At 41.3% G+C, this 21104-nt stretch overlaps 1 protein-coding gene across 2 annotated transcripts; it reads right to left on the bottom strand.

The window, feature by feature from the left end:
- Positions 1 to 124: 124 nt before the first annotated feature.
- LOC119847101 (protein mono-ADP-ribosyltransferase PARP12-like) lies at positions 125 to 20765 on the bottom strand. 2 transcript variants are annotated; one of them, XM_043503912.1, is made up of 8 exons: positions 20653 to 20765; positions 17351 to 17411; positions 15471 to 15591; positions 14374 to 14470; positions 12969 to 13047; positions 11845 to 11975; positions 2677 to 2828; positions 125 to 477 (listed from the first exon to the last, which is right to left on the bottom strand). In XM_043503912.1, exons 2-8 carry the CDS (start codon positions 17408 to 17410, stop codon positions 197 to 199), a joined length of 921 nt encoding a protein of 306 aa, XP_043359847.1. In that variant the 5' UTR covers position 17411; positions 20653 to 20765; the 3' UTR covers positions 125 to 196. The 2 variants fall into 2 exon arrangements, with proteins under 2 accessions (XP_043359847.1, XP_038237439.2); XM_038381511.2 differs by lacking the exon at positions 20653 to 20765 and having other exon boundaries at positions 17351 to 18438.
- Positions 20766 to 21104: the final 339 nt, after the last annotated feature.

The raw sequence follows: 21104 nt of genomic DNA, 5'->3' as shown, positions 1-21104 counted from the left end.
ATATATGGAGAATTAATATATCAAAGTGCCAATAATCTATGATGGGACTGGCTACTTCTGTTTCGTTGCATTTCAAACTGTTTTGTAACACACACACAGACACACAAAGACAGTAGTTCTAATAAATATATTTTAAAATAGGAAATATGTAAAATCATTTGACTGTCTCAGTGTAGGAAAGGGGTATTGCTGTCCATTACAAGATCACACAGTTGTACCCTTCTGCATATTCTATTATATATGCTGGGTAAATCTGGTGCTTCTCAAAGATGACAAAAATGGAGGGATTCACTGGGTTGTCCACACAGCTGCCATAAAAGCTGTTTGGATTGTTAGGTCTGGGTGGAGGACGAAGGTAGTTATTGCTTCCTTGAACAAAGTCTCCAACTAGCACTCGAGCTACGATCATGGTCTTGGAACTAGAGCCAGTCTGACAATATTGATGGGAATAACCAGCATCTCTGGCAAAGTAGCTTCCTAAGAACAAAAAAAAGCCAAGATAAGAATGATTTCTGTAGACTTTATTTTATGCTTGTATCTATTACTGCCATAACAGTTGATGCTCTAGTTTATAGTATTTCAGCAAGTGCCCTTAACACTGTATGTACCTCCAGGTAACTATAGAGGTCTTCTAAATCATATACTCATACATTAGGTTTATGATTAATAAGGTCAATATCTAATCATGCTTTTTAAGACACCCTCTATCAGCCAAAGCTCTGCACCATACTCAGTAAGTTAGTTAACTAGTGCAACTATTTTGGCTTTTTAATGTGTTTTTCTTCATGGACTGCATCCTGCACCTGGTTAAGTCAGCATTGGGGCTTGTATAGTTAAAGCAGTTCAACTTCTATGTGTAGACTAGTATAGTTAAACCAGCACCAACCCCTAGCGTGGCTGCACTTAGAGGTACAACAGTACCTTATTCCAGTATAGCTTATTTCTGTATTAGAAGAGGAACAAACGGTACGAGTACAAGATACTGGTAAACTGTGTCAATCAGGGATGTGATCTTTTTATCCAAATACCAGTAGAACTCCTAGTATGGACACATGTAAATAGGTATAATAGTATTTTATATAACTGTGTCCACACTAGGGGTTGTGCTGGTATTTTAGAAATGAAGTTACACCCCAACTGACAGTTATGTCAGTACTAAATCTGTATGAAGACCACACCTTAGCTGGTCAGAAAGCAGTTCTCTTCCCTCTGGGAAACTTTTACTGTTCAGATTAAAACAAACCAAAAAAGCAAAACTTTGGCATGGCCTATACTAAAAAAAAATGTATACTGGCATAACAATGTTGGTCAGGGGTGTGAAAAAAACCCATATCATCTTGTGACATAGCTATGCTGACAAAATCATCAGTATCGATTCAACTGTGCTGACAGAAGGGTGTTTCTATTGGCATAGCTAACATCACACAGGGAGGTGGTATTACAGTACCAGCAGAAAAACTCCTGTCAGCATATGGTGTGTCTACACTAGGGTGCACAGCTTCATTGGCAGAGTCGACATAGGATCTATTTGCATAGACACAGCCCCAGAGAAAAGAAAGTCGCTTTCTGCAAAAAGTTCTCATTTTGTTAAAACCCCAGCTTTCCATAGGAAAAAAAAAAATCAAAAATTTTGACCAGCCCCAGTCAATATCAAGCTCCTATTGACTTCAATAGGAGAAGGAGGTGGCCTTTTGAACAGCATCTAAAGCAGTGTTTCTAAACCTTTTTGATACCAAGGATGGCTTGCTGCCTTCCTTAACTGTATCAGAGAGATCTCAGGGATTGGCACCAATCCACAGTCGTTGAGAAACACAGCTCTAAAGCACATGGTTGCCTCAACAGTGTTTGGCAAATTTCTATTTCTTTGGATTTAAGAAAAAGAGCTTCTGCAAGAGGGTTCTCAATCAGTTTTTTTTTTACAAGCTAGCAGATAGTAGTCAGCTATGAATTCTGCGGTTAATATTCCAACAATGGAATCTTGAGACATCATGAACCATGAAGACAAAGCTAGAGTTTTTAAAGTGATGTACAATAAAAACTTAGTAATAAATGTTAAAGTTAAGAAATGATGGATTCAAATCAGGAGCTTCCAGCAGATAAGGTGGTTCTGAAAATATTATACGGAACCCAACAAGCCCTTCTACAGTTAACTATTCACTGAAAGCAAGGATCCTTTCAATATTTCTAAATACCAACACAAAAACTAGTCATAAACAAACCAAAAGTGTTGCTAGAAAGCAAGCACACGTTCTCCTGCCCTTGGATATGCCTGACTAACTTCCATTAATATTAAAATACAATCCCATTAAAATCAGTGGGAGTTTTCAATCTGAGCAAAATAACACGACTGAGTTCAGAAGGATAGAACAAATCTTTTAAATTTGAAACAATATTACTCTGCACTTTGAGTAGTCATTTACACCTGTAAAAAGTAGATGTAAAATGCCAGTTCAATAACCTTTGCACTCACTCTGCATTGGTGTAAGTGACCACTAAAGATGCAAGGCAAGAGAATCAGCCCCAGTATGTAAGAAGTTGACTTCTGCAGTATTAATCTGAGTGTGTTTCATTACATTCCAGGAACGAACACACAGAGATATATATAAAATTGTAATATATATAATATTATATATTACATATAATATAATGGTATATGTACACACACTACCTCTATACCTTTTCCATATAATGTTCCATGGGTCCCACAAATTCTCCAGTCAAAGTTCTGCCCGCAGATGGCATGCAAATGGGATGTACTTGTTCCATGGAATAAAAGCCTCTCATCCACATCTTTTCCTCTGTTTGTCTTCCTCATCTGCTCCTTTTGCCTAGTGATAGAAATGTGTCAAGATCAGCACAAAGCAAAAAACCCCAAAACATTTATGTCAGGGCAAAACGAGGTTTCCAATCTTCCTCTCTGCTTCAGCCATATTCCAATTAGACCTTAAACCTGGAAAGCAGAACAAAAGAAATGCAGAAGGGTAAGTGGGTTTACCCTGGTTTTCCTCTTCCCACATTATCCATTAGATCCATTATGCTACGTGTTATGGCTCTACCTACCAGAAAGCAAGGAGGCCACCAGGCAAGACAATATAAGGCAAGGAGGCTGCCAGTTCCATTTCAGTCTAGAAACTTCTACAGCAAGAACAGAAGTACAATAACACATTGAGTACAAAGAAAGAAATGTCACCACATAAGAACAAACCTCAAGAGGATGTAGGAGGGTAGTGGGGTAGAGAAGAGACCATGACACAGAATCGCTGGTAACATTTTCATGGCTGACTTAGAACAATGCTTCCTCAGCTCTCATCCCCTAATGCCCCTACTCTACTTGCGCTACATTGATGACATCTTCATCATCTGGACCCATGGAAAAGAAGTCCTTGAGGAATTCCACCATGATTTCAACAATTTCCATCCCACCATCAACCTCAGCCTGGACCAGTCCACACAAGAGATCCACTTCCTGGACACTACGGTGCTAATAAGCAATGGTCATATAAACACCACCCTATACCAGAAACCTACTGACCGCTATTCCTACCTACATGCCTCCAGCTTTCACCCAGATCACACCACACGATCCATTGTCTATAGCCAAGCTCTACGATACAACCGCATTTGCTCCAACCCCTCAGACAGAGACAAACACCTACAAGATCTCTATCAAGCATCTTACAGCTACAATACCCACCTGCTGAAGTGAAGAAACAGATTGACAGAGCCAGAAGAGTACCCAGAAGTCACCTACTACCGGACAGGCCCAACAAAGAAAATAACAGAACGCCACTAGCCATCACCTTCAGCCCCCAACTAAAACCTCTCCAACGCATCATCAAGGATCTACAACCTATCCTGAAGGACGATACCTCACTCTCACAGATCTTGGGAGACAGGCCAGTCCTTGCTTACAGACAGCCCCCCAACCTGAAGCAAATACTCACCAGCAACCACACATCACACAACAGAACCACTAACCCAGGAACCTATTCTTGCAACAAAGCCCGTTGCCAACTCTGTCCACATATCTATTCAGGGGACACCATCATAGGGCCTAATCACATCAGCCACACTATTAGAGGCTCGTTCACCTGCACATCTACCAATGTGATATATGCCATCATGTGCCAGCAATGCCTCTCTGCCATGTACATTGGTCAAACTGGACAGTCTCTACGTAAAAGAATAAATGGAGACAAATCAGATGTCAAGAATTATAACATTCAAAAACCAGTCGGAGAACACTTCAATCTCTCTGGTCACTCGATTACAGACCTGAGAATGGCTATCCTTCAACAAAAAAAACTTCAAAAACAGACTCCAACGAGAGACTGCTGAATTGGAATTAATTTGCAAACTGGATACAATTAACTTAGGCTTGAATAGAGACTGGGAGTGGATGGGTCATTACACAAAGTAAAACTATTTCCCCATGTTATTTCTCCCGCCTCCGCCCCCGCCCCCCACTGTTCCTTTGACGTTCTTGTGTACTGCTGGAAATGGCCCACCTTGATTATCACTACAAAAGGTTTTCTTCCTCCCCACCCCCTCCTGCTGGTAATAGCTCATCTTAAGTGATCACTCGCTTTACAGTGTGTATGATAACACCCATTGTTTCATGTTCTCTGTGTATATAAATCATCTCCCCACTGTATTTTCCACTGAATGCATCCGATGAAGTGAGCTGTAGCTCACGAAAGCTTATGTTCAAATAAATTTCTTAGTCTCTAAGGTGCCACAAGTACTCCTTTTCTTTTTGCAAATACAGACTAACACGGCTGCTACTCTGAAAACAGATCTCTTTTTGTAAGTCTCCTCATCCTTTGCTCTATCTTTCTTATACTAAAGATATGTAGCAATAAGCTAAGAAGAGAGAGTTTACTTTAAAACCAACATGTGTGTGCACATGCATGCATTCACACACAAGCATACCATTACAGTGTAATTAAGATCCCCAATTTCAGGACGTTTTGAGTAACGGTTTAAGCCCATCTGAGGCATTCCAGTCCTCTAAATGGGGCTCCTATTTTGAACTAAGAGTAAGCCAATCAAGTCAAAAGGCCAGCAGGACTTCCGGACAAATAAAACAACCCATAGAACAAAAGGAGTCAGAGCCGCTTCTTAATACCAGATTTCTAGCTTTTTAAGTTTCCTAATGGATGAGGGAAGGAATGCCACCACCAGTACCCTGACTGAACTGGTTATAGTTGCATTTGAAACCAGAATAGCAAATTCTGATCAGAACTCTCTTTCTGAACCCAAGTCTTCATCTCACACACATTAGAGGAACAGTAACAGGGAACCCACTCAGCGGAATACAACTTCTGTTCAGCTATGGCATAAAGCATGTAACCCATAGATCAATCTTTCTCAACTCTGCTGCTAATGCCAATGCTCCTGGTATCTATTCAGTTCAGCTTCAGGGATACAGGATTCAATTAATAAAGAATTAGAGGAGGAGAATATAACTAATGCAAACCAACACAGGTTTATGGAAAATAAATCCTGTCAAACTAAATTGATTTTTTGAATGAGATTACAAGTTTGTTGATAAAAGTAAAGCATTGTTGTAATACATTTTTGTAAGGCATTGGCTTCGTTTTGAAACATTTTGATTAAACATTAAATCAAAAAACAACATTTTGATTAAAAAGCTAGAATGATACAAAACTAACATGGCAGATACTACATAGATTAAAAGCTGACTAACTGGGAGGTCTCAAAATGGAATTGTAAACAGGGAATTATCAAGTAGGTGCGTTTCTAGTGGGATCTCTCAGGGAAACTGATCACAGCCCTTTGCTCTTTAACACTTTTATCAGTGAGCTGGAAGAAAACATATCGTTTCTGATAAAGTTTGCAAATAAAGATTGGGGTAGTGCTAAACGATGAAGAGGACGAGTTGTTGATACAGAGCAATCTGGATAGCTTGGTGAGCTGGGCGCAAGCAAACAACATGTATTTTAATTCAGGTAAATGTAAATGAATACATCTAGGAACAAAGAATGTAGAACATACTTACAGAATGGGGACTCCATCCTGGGAAGCAGTGACTATGAAAAAGATTTGGGGGTCATGGTGGATAATCAGCTGAACAGGAATTTGAAGTTCAATGATGTGGCCAAAAAAGCTAATGCAATCTTTGGCTGAATAAACCAGGGAATCTCCAGTAGGAGTAGAGAAATTATGTTACCTCTATCTGGCATTGGAGTGACCACTGCTGGAATACTGTATCCAGTTCTGGTGTCCAGAATTCAAGAAGGGTGTGGATTAATTGGAGGGGGTTCAGAGAAGAGCCACAAGAATGATTAAAAGATTAGAAAATGTGCCCTTATAGTGATAGGTTCAAGGAGCTCAGTCTACTTAGTTTAACAAGAGAAGCTTAATGGGTGACTTGATTTTGCTACAGTCTATGAGTACCTACATGGGGGACAAAAATTGGATAATCGGCTCTTCAATCTAGAAAAAGGTATTATAGGATCCAACTCCTAGAAGTCAAAGCTAGACAAATTCAGACTGGAAACGAGGTGTAAATTTACTGGTGAGGGTGATTAGCCTTTGGAACACTTTAGCAAGTGTTGTGGTGGATTTTCCATACCTGGCAATTTTTAGAGCAAGAGTGGATTTTTTCTTTTTAAAAAGATATGCTCTAGTTCAAATGGGAATTATTCTGGGGAAGTCCTATCGCCCGAGTTCTACAGAATGTCAGGCTAGAGGATCACAGTGGTCCCTCCTGGCTAAAAAGTCTCTTGAGCTTGGTGTGGTGCATATTAAAGGAACAGTCTTATCACACACGCATAGCTTCACACTGGTAGAGATCCTTCCTTTTTGTTAGTTACACTAGGGTAACTCCCCAAATTCACTAGTCAATATACATACACACACAGGAAGACAGTTCCAGTCCCAAAGAAGTTCTAATACCCCACTCTATGGGCAAGTCTACACTACAGTGCTACATTGGCGCAGCTGGACCGATGCAGCTCTGCTACTGTAGAGTGTCTGGTGGAGAAGCGCAATGCTGATGGGAGAGCGCACTCCCATCTGCATAATTACTCCACCTCCGTGAGAAGCGTGAGCTATGTTGGCAGGAGAGCGTCTCCTGCTGACATAGCGCCGGTGTGGACAGTGCAAAACTTGTGTTGCTCGGTGGAGGAGGGGGGGTCCACACCTAACATACATTGCTCAGGGATCAACTTAAGCAGTAGCTTAGACCTACCCTACATCTTATTTGAGTGGCTATCAAATGCGTGAGGAAAGCATAACTGCCTCACTTTAGTTATCCTCAAACTTTTCATGTGGCACATCAAGGGTTGCCAGTTTTTCTTCATGTTTGATTTGCGAGCTAGAAACACAATACCCTCTGTTTTTGTAGCTCTTCTCATTCTCCATCCAGCTATTTGAAATCCTAACTTTCCTGCTTGCCTCTAACTTTTTCTGCCTGAGGTGGTCACTTCTGGAACCCTAACAAGTACTGATGAACCAGTACAATGCCATCTTACCTAAGTTCTCAGGTTCAATAAGCCATAGGGAGGAATATAGAGCCCGCTTCTGTATCAGTTTTACTGTTCCTAGAATGAGTGTTTTAGCATAAGAAAGGATTTGCTGTCTTTTCAGACAGCTTTTATTTGCTGATCACTTAAAATTAGCCAGCAGAAATCCATATATGTCTGTTAAAAAACCTGCAACAGTTCTTTCCCCACACCTCTCCTTGCCCCCCTCCACCTTAAACTCTTGCTCATGCCAGGTTGAAGCCTGAACTGGAACACTGCATCTGTACCCCATAAACATCCTCAGCCCCCCAATTCCCTGCCCCCCAAAAAAGAGTTTGGTGGGGAGTGTTTGGTTTCTGATCTGGATTCAGATCTGAATTCAGCAGCTTAATTATTTGTCTATGATTAGTTGAGTCCCGAACACCCTAAATTTAGGGAATGTTTAAGATTTGGTTCTGAATCCAGACTGGTACTTCATAGCTCAGGCATATGCCCAATAAGTATATTAATGAGAAAGAAGCTTTGTTAAAACCAATTATGTGATTTTGGATGTTAGTTGGACTACATCAAAATACAACATTTTACAGAAGTTCCGTATGTTTCCAAGACTTGAAAGTTAGAACATCTGGCAGTGAATAGTTAAGGGATCCAGTCAGTTCTCAAAAAAAATGAAGAGTCCAGTGGACCTTAAAGACTAACAGATTTATTTGGGCATAAGCTTTTGTGGGTAAAAAAAACCCACTTCTTCCTGGATAAAAAACCCACTTCTTCAGATGCATCTGAAGAAATGGGGTTTTTTTACCATGAAAGCTTATGCAAGCTACAGCCATTCCATCACACAAACATACTCACCTCTTACAGGGATAGGGACAATAGACTAAAGAGCAAAGTATGGCCTTGCTCCCATCTAGGAACACGGCTGCACACATGCTTTTGCAGTTGGGCTTTCTACATTATCAAGCACCCTTCCCCAAAAGCTGCAGGTTACCAGCTTCTGTTCTCAGATCTTCACTTTTTCCTTATATAACAGTCACATATGCTTTAATGTTTATGTGCAGGTTAATAAACAGATCAAGAGCCTCTGAAGCACTAATGCAAATGTCTTCTGTTTCAAATCTTCCTTGAAAGCTCTGCAATTTCAGATTTGTGTTTTCCACAAAGATTTTCACATCATCCAACTCTGCTACCATTAGGATTTGCTGCTGGTAGATTTGCCAGATCAATCTTGTCTTCCTGGTCCAGTTGCTGTGCTGCCTTCTCCTCTTCATTGCTGCTGTTCTTTGATTCAGCCAGGGTACTCCAGTGAAACTTCTCTTTGAGCAAAAGTGTTTGGATTTAGCACAAGTACTTCCCCCGTCTTAGGGTTCTGATGTTTAAGGGCCAAATTCTGCCCAAAGATATACCCATGCAACCCCATCAGTGTAATTGGGAGATCCACATATGTAACTAAGTGCAGAGTGTTTTTGTTGTTGTTTTTTAAAGTTGAAACTCCTTGTCCAGATTTATGCTGTGACTTTCAGCAAAGAGGAGAGGAAGTGAGACAAAATAAATCATACTACACTCCCTAGTGGCCTCTAAAAATCAAATCTTAGTGTGAATCTCTCTCTCTTTTTCTCTGGGCACTAGGGTGCTGACCACAAGGGAATTTCAAGAACAAATTATGTTTCTTTGGGAAAGTCATAGTGTTTTCTATTAACCCCACTTCTCCTTCCACTGGGTCAGTGCGAACCCATCTAACCACAAGATTCATAGAATCATAGAATATCAGGGTTGGAAGGGACCTCAGGAGGTCATCTAGTCCAACCCCCTGCTCAAAGCAGGGCCAATCCCCAACTAAATCATTCCAGCCAGGGCTTTGTCAAGCCTGACCTTAAAAACTTTTAAGGAAGGAGATTCCACCACCTCTCTAGGTAACGTCTTCCAGTGTTTCACCACCCTCCTAGTGAAAAAGTTTTTCCTAATATCCAACCTAAACCTCCCCCACTGCAACTTGAGACCATTACTCCTTGTTCTGTCATTTGCTACCACTGAGAACAGTCTAGATCCATCCTCTTTGAAACCCCCTTTCAGGTAGTTGAAAGCAGCTATCAAATCCCCCCTCATTCTTCTCTTCCACAGACTAAACAATCCCAGTTCCCTCAGCCTCTTCTCATAAGTCATGTGTTCCAGTCCCCTAATCATTTTTGTTGCCCTCCGCTGGACATTTTCCAATTTTTCCACATCCTTCTTGAGTGTGGGGCCCAAAACTGGACACAGTACTCCAGGTGAGGCTTCACCAGTGTCGAATAGAGGGGAACAATCACATCCCTCGATCTGCTGGCAATGCCCCTACTTATATATCCCAAAATGCCATTGGCCTTCTTGGCAACTACGGCACACTGTTGACTCATATCCAACTTCTCGTCCACTGTAACCCATAGGTCCTTTTCTGCAGAACGGCTGCTTAGCCATTCAGTCCCTAGTCTGTAGCGGTGCATGGGATTCTTCCATCCTAAGTGCAGGACTCTGCACTTGTCCTTGTTGAACCTCATCAGATTTCTTTTGGCCCAATCCTCTAATTTGTCTAGGTCCCTCTGTGTCCTATCCCTACCCTGCAGCATATCTACCTCTCCTCCCAGTTTAGTGTCATCTGCAAACTTGCTGAGGGTGCAATCCACACCATCCTCCAGATCATTTATGAAGATATTGAACAAAACCTGCCCGAGGACCGACCCTTGGGGCACTCCACTTGATACCGGCTGCCAACTAGACATGGAGCCATTGATCACTACCCACTGAGCCCGACAATCTAGCCAACTTTCTATCCACCTTATAGTCCATTCATCCAGCCCATACTTCTTTAACTTGCTTGCAAGAATACTGCGGGAGACTGTGTCAAAAGCTTTGCTAAAGTCAAGGAACAACATGACCACTGCTTTCCCCTCATCCACAGAGGCAGTTCTCTCATCATAGAAGGCAATTAGATTAGTCAGGCATGACTTGCCTTTGGTGAATCCATGCTGACTGTTTCTGATCACTTTCCTCTCCTCTAAGTGCTTCAGAATTGATTCCTTGAGGACCTGCTCCATGATGTTTCCAGGGACTGAGGTGAGGCTGACTGGCCTGTAGTTCCCAGCATCCTCCTTCTTCCCTTTTTTAAAGATGGGCACTACATTAGCCTTTTTCCAGTCGTCTGGGACTTCCCCCGATCACCATGAGTTTTCAAAGATAATGGCCAATGGCTCTGCAATCACATCCGCCAACTCCTTTAGCACTCTCGGATGCAGTGCATCCGGCCCCATGGACTTGTGCTCGTCCAGCTTTTCTAAATAGTCCCGAACCAATTCTTTCTCTACAGAGGGCTGGTCAACCATAAAGTAACAGGTTAATAGGAACATGATCCTTTTTATATCCTGCAAAGCCACTTAAACTGTTTTCTGACAAGAAGATCTACAGACATGTTTTAAAATCAAGCTGGGAATGGTTTGCAAAGTTTCAGTAGAAAACCTCACGAACCCATAGCCTTAATAAAAGGGACCTAGAACTGCACATTCATGAGAAAACAGCATAGGTGCTGGAACTAGAGGTGCTACTGCACCCCCTGGCTTGAAGTGGTTTCCATCATACACAGGGTTTACAGTTTGCTTCAATGGCTCTCAGCACCCCCACTATACAAATTGTTCCAGTGCCCTGGAAAACAAACAGTCTTCAGCTACTTCACTTATGGTATTTAGGGGGAATAGTTTCTTCTTGATTAGAGTTAGTGAGAATTATCAGCACATAGTGAGAAAGAGAACAAACTCTAGAATTATCAGGATTGCTCTGCTGCACCCAGTTAGAGTCATAGACTTTAAGGTCAGAAGGGACCACTGTGATCATCCAGTCTGACCTCCTGCACATGGCAGGCCACAAAATCTCACCCACTCCTGAAATAGACCCCTACCCTCTGGCTGAGATACTGAAGTCCTCAAATCCTGGTTTAAAGACTTCAAGTTACAGAGAATTCACCATTTACACTAGTTTAAACCTGCAAGTGATCCATGCCCCATGCTGCAGAAAAAGGTGAAAACCACCAGGGTCTCTGCCAATCTGACCTGGGGGAAACTTCCTTCACGACCCCAAATATGGTGATCAGTTAGACCTGAGCATGTGGGCAAGACCCACCAGACAGATATCTGGGAAAGAATTCTCTATAGTAACTCAGAGCTCTCCCCATTTAGTGTTCTGTCTCCAGCAGTTGGGGATTTTTGCTACTGGAAGTCACCGATGCGCCATATGCCATTGTTGGCAGTCCCATTATACCATCCCCTTCATAAACTTATTGAGCTCAGTCTAGAACACAGAGGTTTTTTAATGAAATAAAATGGACACAAACCACTGGAAAACTTGCCAAAGTGATGGGTTCTGAATCCTCTGCAATCTGCAGATTCTATAATTTTTCATTGTCTTCTCAAATAGGTTCTTGACTTCCTTGTATTCACTGGTAGTGTCACTCAGCTCCACCAACTAAAAACAATAAGCACAACAGAAATCAAGACATTAAAGTGGTTTTAATTAGCACTCCCCAGTCCTTTCACAAAAGGAAGCACCCAACCACACTGCATTAGAGATGGAACTACCCTACAACTACACTCACAATTCAAGCTGAGTGAATAGTTGATTTTTTCCAGTTTGGCCCCCCCAAACTGAAAAAGAAGAAAAGTTTGATTTGAACCAAAGATATATTTTTTTAATTTCATCAAATTGAGACCAAATTTTTTTCCTCAAGTTTTGAATCAAAATGTTTGAGTCAACTCAAAATGAATTTTCTTCAAGTTTTTCATTTAGTTCTAGTCATTTTTTAGTATGTTTCACCCGCGTGTGCAAGTGTGTGTTTTAAATTGGTCAAATTTCCAAAAAGAAAGCAAGCAGTACTATAGTCCAAACTTTCCCGGAGTCCACTCTTACTTATTAGAGGTCTTTTCACACTTAAAAAATAATACTGACTTTACTGTAGCAAATTATTTAAAAATAGCTTTGCAACCATAGTGGCAGACATTTTAATGAGGAAAGCAATGTAAGTGTCTCCATAATATTTTTTTTACATGACTTGATAATCTTCAGAATTCCCCTCACTATGAAATTCTGTAGAGTGTTCATTTTTAAAGAAAAATACTGCTGGGGATTAAAAAAAAATCTGCACTGAGATAAGGAACGTCACGCTTTGAGTGATTAGTTGGAGCCCAGATCAATTCAGTAGTGACCTAAAAGTCATTATGATCTGATGGCTGTTGAGTCATGCACTCCTGTGGAATGAGTTGGTGGTCTTAATTAGCTTCCCAGTGGACATGTCTATGTTAAACATGCCAACTGTATATTTCCAGCTTGCACATGTCACTGGAAACACTACATGAACCTCATCTCTTGAGTTTGAGGGTTGCATTTTAAGTAGTCTACCTTCCACAAGAACCAGTATAGGAAAGATCTCTTCCTGAGTAGAGCTAACAATTCAAAGAGTACCTTGTACCCTATGTCAGGCAGTGCCGATTGGTCCCAGTTTGGAGGAAACAGATGAAGTGGATTAGTAGTTTCCAGCTGGCTGTTTGCAAACAAAAGAAATGAATAGCAGTTACCCTACAGTAATTCCACACTGATTATCCTGCCCTGGAGCTTCAATCAGCTCTAAACGCTGTCTTGGAGACACAAGCCACATTAACTATTTTATCTTGGTAACGCTAGTTGCCAATTCATGCATATTACAGTGACAGACTATAATAGGAGCAAGAGGTAACTTGTTGCCAGAGAGAATAAAGGTCTGATGTAAAAGTCAGGCAGCACAATTAAGAGGAGGTAGAATGGGTAGGGAAGCTGTTGAAACATAATCTTAAGGACACTTTACATAATGCTTCCAGAGCAAGTTCCAATAGCTGTTTGAACCCCTGGGAAATTAGGATGTTACCCCTTTCTCTTCGCCTGGGCTATGCACACACAAATAGGCATGCCAGATCAGATTAGTGGTCTGTCTAGCCCACTATGCTGTGCCTTCAGAAGGAGGCACAAGAAACTGAAGTGGACAGTTATAGTATAACGAGTCCATAAAGATAGTTTATTCTAACCTCCATCAGATAGTTGTGAAACTTTCCTGCTTCTCGGTGTTAAATAGTCCTTCCAAAATACAAATTATTTGATGTCAGTTAATATGACTGTGGTTATTCTTATCCATATAAATCCTTTCTTTAAATCCTGCTGAACTCTTGGCTGCAATGAGATCCTGAGGCAATGAGTTCCAGAAGCTAATTGTTTTGGGTAAAGAGAAAAGAGGCACTTCTCTTGTTCTCCCAGCTGGAGTCCAAAATTTTGTTGAACCAATCATACTTTAAATACCCTATCCCTAATTTTATTGACCCACATGCTGGAACTTCCTCAGATTAACTGAAGTTCCTTAAATCCGCGTGTATGGTTCACTTTAAGGGAACCTGGCTGCACATCACAGCATATCTGGGTCTCCAGGGACAGCATTCTCCAGCTCCATCCTAGCTCTCCAGAGTGACATTCCCCAGCTCCTATCTTTTTTATGAATGAAATAATTTTATTCCTTTGGTCACATACATTAAAGAACAATTAGATGCTTGCTCAAGCAACAGAGAGAGATAGTATTACCAATAGTAGCAGAGAGTACACAACTCCTCCAGCTACCTGCAAGCCATCAGTCACCACAGAGTGCCATCAAAGCCTACATCCTGGAGGTGCTGTGGAACCTACACTCACCATCATATCCACAACACAGCCTAGCATTAACCCAATCAGCAAAACATATCTCAGTGAACTATCATATGCCAGAGGCTTCCCTATGAACTGACACTCCATGTAGGGCACGGTTTGGCAATAAAATGAAAAAGTAAGTAGTGAGCACACTCGCCAGTACCTTCTCTCATTCTTGTCTCTGCCTCCAAACACCACAAACTTTGGCCACCTACAGACTTTTCTCCGAGTTTGGTAGTACAAGTTTATCTGGACCATATCTTAAACGAAAAAAAAATGTTTATGTGGCAGGAGTTAAAGAACCTTCACCATCTGGGAACTCTGTTTATTTAAACAAAGATCTAGTATAGCTATGTATTGCTCCTCCCCTGGCCTTCAGTGCTTCACAGCTTGGGGTCACTCTTTCACCTGTTCTACTCCTACTTGAAGCCCTTTTTGTTATTCTGACCCCATTTCCAGATCTTCTATTTCACTGTAATTAGGACTTTACAGGGGAAATCTGACTACACATGTAGTGCTAGATCACCATCATCAGTTTTAGTGCAGTTCCTCTTACCATCTAGGTTTCTGCTTATGGAATTAAATGGAGTAAAAGAGGAAGACGCATTAGGTCGTCTAGCTAGTGCATTCTTCCTGACAGTACGGGATTGTTCCTTAGGGTTTAAACAAAAGCTTCCCCCTTGTTTGCTGGGTTTTTTTTTTATCCTGTACTGATCTCACAGATAAGCTTTATAACACCACTATCACCTTTGTAGGGAAACACAGACTATGGCACTTGAGGTGTTCTATGTGCACGTGCGTTTTTGGGAGCCACACACCCTTTTTTGTTCATGTGTCAGATACCAAATACTTCTGAGACATTGGAAAGCCAGTTGAACTTTTAATTTATTTCACAATATTTTATCTATGTCACAAACACAAAGATCTCTCTGGATTTGCTGTTCATGTTCTTTCCATTTTCACCTTGGTCCCAACAACTGACTCTTACCCTGGATGCATCCTTTATGCCTTCCCTCACCATAATTAGTCTGCAATAACAGCCACTCGTCTTCGCATCTTCACCACTTTTTAAGGTTCAGTTCTGCTCTTTTACTTTCCCCTTTGTGCTTGCATGAGAGTGGCTGTCCCAGAGTTCATAGAGAGTTCACTCACTAGTCTACTTGTCAGCAGAGAGCATCTGGAGAGACTTTGTACGAAGGAAGCTCTGTTTAAGTCAATCATGTTGTAATGTGTTAAACGTTAAACAAGCAGGTACCTTACCTTGAAAGTTTATCTCATATTGCTGAGAGCCAGCTTGAAACGATACAGTGCCTTGTCGGTCTGCTAGAAATGCCACCTCCAGATCCGCAGAAGTTACTGTGGCAGCACAATGATTTGAATGCTACAGAATGAGAGCATGGGAAAAATACACCCATTACAAATGGACCTTTGGCTTCAATGGCATTTTATGCATGCAACAGAGCAGAGGTTAGCCTATAATCTATTCATTTTGATTAAGTCAATGATCACTTTAAATTTAGGTCAGTTTGGCATGTTTCCTCCTACCATTGAGCAGAACTAAATACTCTCCTTCCAATTACTAGGAGTACTTGTAGCACCTTAGAGACTAACAAATTTATTAGAGCATAAGCTTTCGTGAGCTACAGCTCACTTCATCGGATACATTTGGTGGAAAATACAGAGGGGAGATTGATATACACACACAGAGAACATGAAACAATGGGTTTATCATACACACTGTAAGGAGAGTGATCACTTAAGATAAGCCATCACCAGCAGTGGGGGGAAAGGAGGAAAACCTTTCATGGTGACAAGCAAGATAGATATTCTTGTTAACTGCTGGAAATAGCCTGACAAACAGTGGGGGGTGGGGTGGGGGGGAGAAATAGTTTTACTTTGTGTAATGACTCACGAAAGCTTATGCTCTAATAAATTTGTTAGTCTCTAAGGTGCCACAAGTACTCCTTTTCTTTTTGCGAATACAGACTAACACGGCTGCTACTCTGAAACCTTCCAATTACTATTAGTCTGGTTTAAGGTTGAGTTAGTGCACAAGAGGTAGAAAGGATTTACTCAAGAGAAGCCAAATAGGCATCAGCTGAAGATCTGTTACAGATTTTGATTGAAACTGTGCTTACAAATGCCAACGCTATTCCTGAGAAACAGCATAAAACTCTCCCTTTCTTTGGTCCCGTGCAGAGTTCCAATAGGACCAGCTATAAGTCCACTGTGACAGATAAGTGGATATAGCTCAGCTATAGATCCATCATGTTCAGAGGAGATTGAAAGTATTCTATAGAAAAAAGGGCAGCCAGGCTACAAACCTTAGGATTTCCATAAAGATACAGTGCAAAGCAAAGGTGAAAGGATATGAGAAGGTAGAATCTTTTCTGAATGCAGAAACTGGATATGGGGCTGTGTAACAGAAAATACTAGAGCAGATCAAAATACAAGTTTCTCCCCTCTGGAAAATTTTCACAAAAATGGTTGTTTTGTTTTCCTTAATTTTCTGCAGAAGATTTCAACTTTTCAGCAAAATATCAAAACCCAAAATATTTTGGATTCAAAGGGGTGTTGCTGGGCCTCTTGGGAGTTGTAGCTTTGGTGCCTTATACTCCCATTTTGTTCTATGGATTAGGCTGTCTGGCCTGTCTACATCACTGGTGATGCCCCGTTCTCTCTTCTTTTGGTGGGGAGGAAGGACCATATCATAGGAGATGTAGTGCATCCAGAAAGCCCAGCCCACAGTGAGAATGGGAACACTCAAACGATAACTCCCAAGGTGCCATTTTGAATCGAAGTGCCGTATTTTGGTTTTCGTGCTTTCAGTTTTCCGTGAAATATCAACATTTTCCTTGGAAAGCCAATACTTTCATGGCGCAATTTCTTTAGCTGAAAAAAGAGTTTGACTAAAATTATATGACCAGCCCTAGAAAAATACACCAATTTTTAGAGCTATTCCTCACAAGCTTCCATGGAGTACTAATGAAATGTTGAGGAACAACTAAAACAGAGGCACACCTGAGAATACAGTAATACACTTGTGCACATCGAGAGCACAGAGAACATCTGTGCGACATCTAGAATGACTCAGAGCTGACTGGCACAGAGTGTTAAATGTCAGTTGAACACAAGCTCACCTGTTTCCCATATTCAATCCACTGCCCAGATCCATCCAACCAGTACCAGCTGTATTCCATTCTGAAAATAGATTGCAGATGCATGACAGATGGTGCAGAGAGATGTCAAAGTGGAGTAAAAGAGCAGATTAGCTTCAGGTAACTTCCTGAACTCTAATATTGAGAGAGAAATCCCAACTTAACACAAACCTTAACAGAACTGTTCAGAGGGTATCTTACCATCTTTAAGCATTAGAACACTGGCCATTTCTGAGGGAATGTGGCTAGTTTCCAATTTTTGGGGGGAGGTCAGTGCAGATACAGCATGATGTGCAAAGACAGAAGAAGAGTGTGTGGTCAGCAAGAGGCAAGCCAGCTCAGAACTTCTGCCTGCAGGAAATGCTGAGCGACCTCTCTTCTCCCATGCCAGGATAGAAATTTTGACTGTAAGGCTCCATGGCCTTCTCCTCTCAGTGAATCAATAGCAGGCAAACAACATAGAAGGGTGTCAGCAGCTGCTGGAGGAGAATCGGGGAAAGTGAGTCTTTCTGGCATGAAGCCTCAAGTGGTAGACTGCTCTTCAGCACAGAGCCGGGTAAGAGCAAGGCTCATTGTATGCTTGGCAGCTCTTTCAACAGCAATAGCAGAATCTGTGCAGTGCTTAAAAAGGCTCTGTTTGGACTGTGATGGAGAAGCTTTTCTGGGTGTGCACTGCATGAGTATCCTGGCCTACAGCATATCCAGGCAATATAATGATTATAGTTATCCTCAGGAGTCCTCCGAAGTAAAAATTGGCTTAAGTCAAAGTACATCCCAGTGGCTTGAGGATTCAGGTCCAGTGTTTCGTGTTCTCTCTCTCTCTCTCTCACACACACACACACACACACACACACGACCCACTAAGCCAGTTAAGAGTACAGGATTCCACAGAACAAAGGAAGTGTTGTCTATGCATTTATAGGTCCAAAATGTATTTTGGGAGAAAGCCAGTTTGGCGGGGCCAGGGATGGTGCAGGGAGGCAGGATTAGGCCTAATCCATTCCATAAAGACCAGCTCTGCAGTTTGGATTTGAATCAGACTTCCATAAACTTCAAACCTGTTTGGCTCCAGGGTTTTGGTTTGGGCCCATATGTTGAGGCTAGTAGCAGGAGGACAATGATGAGCAACATGGCTATCCATCGGCCAATATTAATAATTCTACTATTTGGAGAATTTGGGGTGTGTTTTTTGTGTTTTTTTAAACTTGACCATCTCAATTTTGGACTTCAAACAAGTTAATATCCTCTCTGTACTTTAGTACTTTGCTATCCCTTGTACAACTTTTCTTTATAACTAATTGCACACACATTCAAGAAGTGCCCATCTGCTTAGAATGAAGTTTATAAGAGGCTGTGGCTGAGATTTTTCAAAGCTACTTAACAAGTCTGCATACCCAATTCCAGGAGGAACTGGGCTTCCAAATCTCTTAGCCGGATTTGAAAATTCCACCAAACCTGCTTCTAGATCTGAGAAGACCAACTTTCCAGACCCAAGTACCTGATTAACAAGAAAATCACTCAATTTAAAAAACATATTTTAAAAAAGTCCCCCATCTAAGTTTATCCGAGTACAAAGATTAGAGCACAAAGGTTCAGTATGAGTAATTCCAGGAACTAAAAGGCCTGTGGAATGATCCAAGTTCTCGTCTTTTGATTGCCTTGACAAAATCCTTTATTCAGATTCTTTCCCCTGCACTGTTGTTCCTCCTTAATCTATAGTAATATGTGCAAGGCCCATTCCTATAAAGATGAACCTTGTTTGTCCTCATTCAAATCACATTGCAGGGGATTTGTTAGGCTTAAGTTAGCACCGATTTCTTTTTCAAAGCCTTCTACGGTGGCACTTGTGCAAGCCTTTCATTTTCACTTTCCAAAGTTGTGCCTGTTACTAAAGTTTCTCAAATCTTTAATTTACTATAAGATCATGCCAAAATTGAGTTTTAAAATTTTTTTTTAAGCTCATAAAAAACCCTCTAATTTTGGGGACACTTCAATGGATAGACATCCCTCACCTTGTAGTAGAGCCTACAAGCAACCAAATAGAGGGGTCTTCTTAAATCAGAAAGCCAATTTCTCCCTTCTTTATAGTAGTTTTTTATGCTATCATATATTGTGCACATAAAAAGCAATCTTACAGTAGATTTAAGATAGAGGAGTGAAAAGCAAGCAATTAAGGAAAATACAGTTTCTTAGCAGACAGATCATTATGTTACTGACTGCAAGCAGGCATTCTTCCCAAACTACATTTAAAACAAAATCCACATGCTGTCTAAACACAAACACTCACTCCCCCTCTCCCTGGATTGGCTTTACTAACAAAGCCCAGAAGAAGCTATTTTCTCCAGACTTGGGTGCTCATAGGGTTCTTACCTAAGCGTTATCCAGCCACAATCCTCTATAGGCAGGGAGCCCCTCCCACCATCTTTATACACAGGTAGGTAGTTAGTCACCTGCCTCTGAGTCAGAACAACCCACTTAATTCCTTCTCAGCAGAATAAGACCTGCAGCCTGGGAAAGATGTTTCAAAAAAACACTGCCATTTTGTTACACACAATCTAACTACACCTCTGTGTGCTGCTGCCTTTTCTCAAGTATTTCCCTTCCTGAGATGCTAGGCTATCCTTTATATTTAAAGTAGGACTCCTTAGAAAACTGAAGCCAATTGTTAGTCTCTAAGGTGTCACAAGTACTCCTCGTTCTCGTCACACACAGTAACGCTCTGGTGTTAGAAGGAAGTGCAGATGGGACAGATGGCTTTGGCAGGTATGCTGATTCCAGTCTCCATGCATAAGTCAGTATTTTTTATCTTTATTATTGGTTTCCTGTATCCCCTACAATGTGCTTGAACTATAAAAAGAGGCTTGGACCCTGCCCAAAGAGCTCATTTTAGGGACAGGAAAGGCCAGGTCCAGACAGAGAACTCTAATACAGTTTATGTTCTGTGTCCATTGTATCATTGGTGGCACTACAACACTCCAATCAACTAGTATTAACGGTATCAATAACATTACAAAGATTATACCCCAACCATAATATTAAAATATAGTGTGGTACCACTTATAAATTTTCTTTAAAAGGGCATAAAATTGACTTTTGTTGCAACAAAATAAAAACAATAAAAAGTAGTCATGTGACACACACAACACAAGACAACATATATGACATACAGGACTAACTTGCAATTAAAAACAAAGGGTGCTAGAATTCTATTTATAACTATACAAAATAAGACAAAAATACAAAATAAACAAAAGGGTTAAACATTTAAATAAGCAAGCTATTACCTTGTGTGACAGAACTCTGTCCTAGTCTCCGTGGGTCCTGCGTTTCCTGGCGGATTTCGCTAGCCTCAGAGGCTCACTGTGACCCTCCACGTAACCCTTCTTTCTCTAGAGACAAGGGTCACAGTCTACTGAGCCATTTTCATCATAAGCCAGCGAGGGAGGTGAGGAGAAGTTATCCTTCCTTGCACAGTCTCTGTTGTCTCTCAGTCTCAGTGATTAATCAGGGCAGGGGGGACAAAAGGGGGAAGCCCAGGCCCACCCTCTACTCCAGGCTCCAGCCCAGGGACCCTAATAGTATCAGCTATGGTAGCTGACCTTTTAGAAACAAGACATGTACAATTCCCTGGGCTACTTCCCCACAGCAGCCCTCACTTCCTCAGGCTCCACTTCACCCTTACCTCAAGGCCTCCTTCCTTGTGCCTGATATGGTGTGTACTACTCAGCCTCTCCAA

This window comes from Dermochelys coriacea, chromosome 1 (genome assembly GCF_009764565.3).
Source record: "Dermochelys coriacea isolate rDerCor1 chromosome 1, rDerCor1.pri.v4, whole genome shotgun sequence".
Classification (NCBI taxonomy): Eukaryota; Metazoa; Chordata; order Testudines; family Dermochelyidae; genus Dermochelys; species Dermochelys coriacea.
This window is presented reverse-complemented; position numbering and strand designations above follow the sequence as displayed.